Source organism: Gadus morhua, chromosome 23, assembly GCF_902167405.1.
Source record: "Gadus morhua chromosome 23, gadMor3.0, whole genome shotgun sequence".
In the NCBI taxonomy this organism is placed as follows: Eukaryota; Metazoa; Chordata; class Actinopteri; order Gadiformes; family Gadidae; genus Gadus; species Gadus morhua.
Genome location: NC_044070.1, coordinates 19,771,801 through 19,776,800, shown reverse-complemented (window position 1 = coordinate 19,776,800; position 5,000 = coordinate 19,771,801). Strand labels below are relative to the sequence as shown.

At 49.4% G+C, this 5,000-nt stretch overlaps 1 protein-coding gene across 7 annotated transcripts in view; it reads right to left on the bottom strand.

Moving 5' to 3' along the window:
• Nucleotides 1–5,000, bottom strand: part of l3mbtl4 (L3MBTL histone methyl-lysine binding protein 4) — a 9,537-nt gene that overhangs the window by 4,186 nt on the left and 351 nt on the right. For 3 of the 7 annotated variants that reach the window (XM_030349383.1, XM_030349382.1, XM_030349386.1), the window contains 11 exons: nt 4,681–4,754; nt 4,465–4,506; nt 4,283–4,350; nt 2,804–2,908; nt 2,474–2,609; nt 2,132–2,223; nt 1,818–1,969; nt 1,595–1,671; nt 1,382–1,467; nt 482–592; nt 255–369 (listed from right to left, as the gene is read on the bottom strand). In XM_030349383.1, the coding sequence (XP_030205243.1) occupies nt 255–369; nt 482–592; nt 1,382–1,467; nt 1,595–1,671; nt 1,818–1,969; nt 2,132–2,223; nt 2,474–2,609; nt 2,804–2,908; nt 4,283–4,350; nt 4,465–4,506; nt 4,681–4,690 (994 nt within the window). In that variant the 5' untranslated portion in view covers nt 4,691–4,754. Of the gene's footprint in view, nt 1–254; nt 370–481; nt 593–1,381; nt 1,468–1,594; nt 1,672–1,817; nt 1,970–2,131; nt 2,224–2,473; nt 2,610–2,803; nt 2,909–4,282; nt 4,351–4,464; nt 4,511–4,680; nt 4,755–5,000 lie in introns of all 7 variants that reach the window. The other 4 variants (XM_030349385.1, XM_030349384.1, XM_030349387.1 and 1 more) reach the window with 3 other exon arrangements.

Here is a 5,000-nt window from a genome sequence, read left to right as displayed (position 1 = left end):
CTACCTGCTGGTGTCTCTAGTAGCTCTACCTGCTGGTGTCTCTAGTAGCTCTACCTGCTGGTGTCTCTAGTAGCTCTACCTGATGGTGTCTCTAGGGGTCTTACCTGCTGGTGTCTCTAGTAGCTCTACCTGCTGGTGTCTCTAGGGGTCTTACCTGCTGGTGTCTCTAGGGGTCTTACCTGCTGGTGTCTCTAGTAGCTCTACCTGATGGTGTCTCTAGTAGCTCTACCTGCTGGTGTCTCTAGGGGTCTTACCTGCTGGTGTCTCCAGCGGGTGTCCAGTCTGCTGGCACCAGCCTGCGGGGTGCAGGTCACAGAGGTCGCTGTCGCACCAGACGTCAAACTGATCCGACCAGCCGGAGTAGTGGATCTACAGAGAGACCAGAGAGAGAGAGAGAGAGAGAGAGACCAGCGTAGTTATAGCTACGCTGGGCGAGGACCAGATCGTTTCCTGACGTGTGACGCCACTGAGAGGGAGTCACCTTGACCCTGTGGGCGTCCGTCTCCGTCACCGTGGCGACGCGGATCAGCATGGGGTTCCTCCCGTCCACCGCCTCCAGCTTGTGGCCCACCTGGAAGCCATGGGGAGCTCTCTGATTGGAGGAGACGGCATCCGTCACTCATCACACACTGAGCAGGTCGTTAACAACAGAGACAGAGGAGAGCCCAGTAGAGATACAGCAGGTGACAGAAGAGATACAGTAGAGACCCAGTAGAGAATATCAGTAGAGATACAGTACAGACCAGTAGAGATACAGTAGACAAGTAGAGTTAGAGTAGAGCATACCAGAAGAGATACAGTCGAGACACACTAAAGATACAGTAAAGTGTACCAGTGGAGATACAGCAGAGACCAGTAGAGATACAGTACAGCGTATCACTAGAGAGACAGTAGATTACCAGTACAGTGTACCAGTAGAGATACAGTACAGTGTATCACTAGAGAGACAGTAGATTACCAGTACAGTGTACCAGTAGAGATACAGTACAGTGTATCACTAGAGAGACAGTAGATTACCAGTACAGTGTACCAGTAGAGATACAGTACAGTGTATCACTAGAGAGACAGTAGATTACCAGTACAGTGTACCAGTATAGATACAGTAGAGTTTACCACTGGAGAGTACCAGGAGAGTACCAGAAGAGTACCAGGAGAGTACCAGAAGAGTACCAGAAGAGTACCAGGAGAGTACCAGGAGAGTACCAGCAGAGTACCAGCAGAGTACCAGGAGAGTACCAGGAGAGTACCAGGAGAGTACCAGCAGAGCACCAGCAGAGCACCAGCAGAGCACCAGGAGAGTACCAGTAGAGAACCAGCAGAGAACCAGCAGAGTACCAGCAGAGTACCAGCAGAGTACCAGTAGAGTACCAGTAGAGCGTACCGGTGTAAAGGCTGAACTGGGAGCCGCTGAACTCTTGGTTTGCTCGAGATAGTCCTCCCACTGGAAGGACTCCGGACAGGGGTGACCTACACACACACACACACACACACACACACACACACACACACACACAGAGAGAGAGAGAGTGTTCCCATGACTACCGAGTTTACAGTGTTTCCGCGATTTCCGTGTGTGAAGTGTTTCCTGGGTTACCTTGCGGGGCAGTGAGGGGGCGGGCCTGTTCCCGACACCAGCCGATGGGATGGATGTAAGGACTGCTGCTGTCACACCTGGAAGCAAACAGCATGGCGTCACACACCCGTCTGTGTGACGTGAGGGAGGGAGGGAGGGAGTGCGTGCGGTGTGTGCATAATTAAGCATGTGTGCGTGAGAGTGAGTGACTGTGTGCATGTATGTGAGTGAGTGAGTGAGTCACCAGTAGTCGTAGGAGTCGTCCCAGTTGTCAAAGTGCACCAGTATGCGCTGCTGGTCGATGACGTCGGCGACCGTCGCCACGCAGACCAGAGACGGGTTCTTCCTGTCCACCGCCTCGAGCTTCAGCCCCCCCCGGAACAGAGAGGAGGGGGGCTGCGCGCACACACACACACACACACACACACACACACACACACACACACACACACACACACACACACACACACACACACACACACACACACACACAGTGAGACGGAGATGTAGTGAGACAGGCCGGTTAGATAGACAGACAGGAAGAGCGGCTGGACTTACAGGACTAGGGATCGTAAAGAGGTCTTCGGGAGCCAGCTTGCTATTGGTCGACCGCAGATAGACCTGCCAATCAAAACCTGTCTCATGGTAGCCTAGACAGACAGACAGACAGACAGACAGACAGACAGACAGGTGGACAAACAGACGGGTAGTACGCACTGTTAGAGGGTGAGGTTGGTAAGGGGCGGGACTTGTACCTTCCAGGGGAGGGGCTTAGAAAGGGGGTGGGCTTTATTAAGGGGGAGGAGCTTGTACTCATCAGGAGCAGAGTGTGGTAATGATATTGATGAGGGAAGGGGCTTACTTGCGAAGTGGTGCTGAGTAAAGGGGAGGGGCTTGTACCTTTCGGGGGGTGGAGCTTGTGGTTTTGGCGGAGACACCAGCCGGCCGGTCTGATATCTGGGGAGTCGGCGTTTACCCAGAAGTCATAGCACTCGGAGTAGCCGTCGATGTGGAGCCGCAGCCGGCAGCCAATCACCTGAGAGAGATAGAGAGAGAGAGGGAGAGGGAGAGGGAGAGAGAGAGAGAGAGAGAGAGAGAGAGAGAGAGAGAGAGAGAGATATTCATATTGCATAAAAATGCATGTGAATTCGTGAATTTGTAGATTAAGTGGCAAAATGTTTCCGTGTTGAAGATGTGATACCGTCACAGAGGTGATGGGGCTGCGGTTACCTCGGCAACGGACAGCACACAGAAGATGGAGGGGTGCAGCGGGTCCACACCCTCCAGCTTCATCCCCACCTTGAATCCATGCGTCTGATTGGTGGAGCATTGCTCCTGAGAGAGAGAGAGAGAGAGAGAGAGAGAGAGAGAGAGAGAGAGAGAGAGAGAGAGAGAGAGAGAGAGAGAGAGAGAGAGAGAGAGAGAGAGAGAGAGAGAGAGAGAGAGAGAGAAGTTAAAACCTAAAGTCAAATGAGAAAGCTTAATGACACGTACCTGTCATAGTCAAAGTGTATTATAGTATTGTAATACAGTTTAGAAGGCTTATATGGTCTGTGTGTAATACTTAATAGTACAGATATACACAAAACGTGTTAGACAGATATACAGTATGGAAGGCCAATGTAGAGCGAGAGCATTCCATTCTAGTTACATTTGTATGGAATGCTCTGATGATGCAATCGCCCAAACAAGTATCGTCCCAAATTGCACAATTTGGGTTTTCAAACATGTTTATAAGAAGCATCGTTCAAAGAAAAATCCATAATAGGTGTCTCGTTCAAAGATTCGATGAAATGGAGGAATCCACTCCCATTGCAAAACATCGAATTAACCTGTTCCAGGTGAAAGAGGAACTATGAAACACAAGACGTATCGCTAAAAGACACGAGACACAAACTCCTCCCAGCAGTGAGCTGTGTTCTCTGCACTAAAATGTCTCGATCGGGACGCTACACTGGGGGGACAGTAGCTCAGGAGGTAGAGCGAGTTGGCAGGTAACCTGAAAGTTGCCGGTTCGATCCCCGACTCCTCCTAGCTGGGGCCCAATTAAAAAAATTGGTTTGGTTCCGGTTTCCGACCGACCCTGTCAATTTATTTTTTGACCCAAATTATTTTATGAGCTTTATAAAAAAAAAAAAAATAATAATAATAATAATAATTTTTTTGATGCAAACTATAATTACGTTTTGGTACAGCACCTCTTCATTCTGTACAAGGATGAGCGAATTTTCTCGTTTTTAAATGAAAACAACCTACCTATCATTCGCTGCCGCTGGAAAAAAATAAAATAAATTCCCTACCTACCCATGACCTCAACTGACAACCAACAGGAACCAAACTTTTTTTTTTTTGGGCCTGAGCGTCGAAGTGTCCTTGAGCAAGGCACCTAACCCTAACTGCTCCTGACGAGCTGGCTGTCGCCTTGCACGGCTGACTCCGCCGTCGCTGTGTGGATGTGTGCGCTTTGAGTGGCCAATAGGTTGGAAAAGCGCTGTTTTTAATGGAGTACATTTATGCGTCAGCCCCAAACATGCTCTTGTTTATGTGTTTGCGTGTCTCCAGACGGGAGGGCGGGAAATATCTGAGCAGATGTAATTCAAACATACCCAAGAAACAGATTGAAATGATGCGTGCGTGAGCAAGTGTGTGTTACCTGTGTCGACAGCCTCACAATTTGTGGGTGCATGCTTGTGTATGTTCGTGCGTTACCTTTGTAAACAGATCGGCAGGTGCAGATTCAGCTTTGCATTCCTCCAGGTATCGCTGCCAGGACCATCCTTCACACATACACACGCACAAACACACACACACACACAAAACCTAATTTAATAGTAAAAAATAACTCAAATGTACGTGTGTGCGTGTGCGTTTGTGTGTGTGTGTGTGTGTACCTGCCGTGCAGTTGGTAACTTTGTTCTTCATTTTCTTCACTTCTTCCTTGAAAATAGACCAATTAGGTTTCAGCCATCACTGGTTAACATTAACCGTGCGTGTGTGTGCGTGTGTGTGCGTGTGTGTGTGTGTGTGTGTGTGTGTGTGTGTGTGTGTGTGTGTGTGTGTGTGTGTGTGTGTGTGTGTGTGTGTGTGCGTGTATAAACCTGTCCTACCATGTGACATAAGTGTTGACCCTCTTTCCACTTCAACCAATCAGAGGCGATCCTTCAATAACTAAATCACATAACTACAGAGAGAGAGCAAGAGAGAGAGAGAGAGGAAGGTTGAGAAGGCGAGAGATTGATTGAATGTAAAAAGTTCAATGTACATGTTAAAATGTACCAGTAAACCAGGACCTGATCCAGGTCTGACCAGGACCCGTGGGCTCCCCTTCGGGTCCCGGTCTACCCCAGCAGATCGACCTGGTTCAGGTCTGACCAGGACCAGAAGCTTCCATACAGCGCTGCCTACAGGTGATAAGTGGGACTGCACC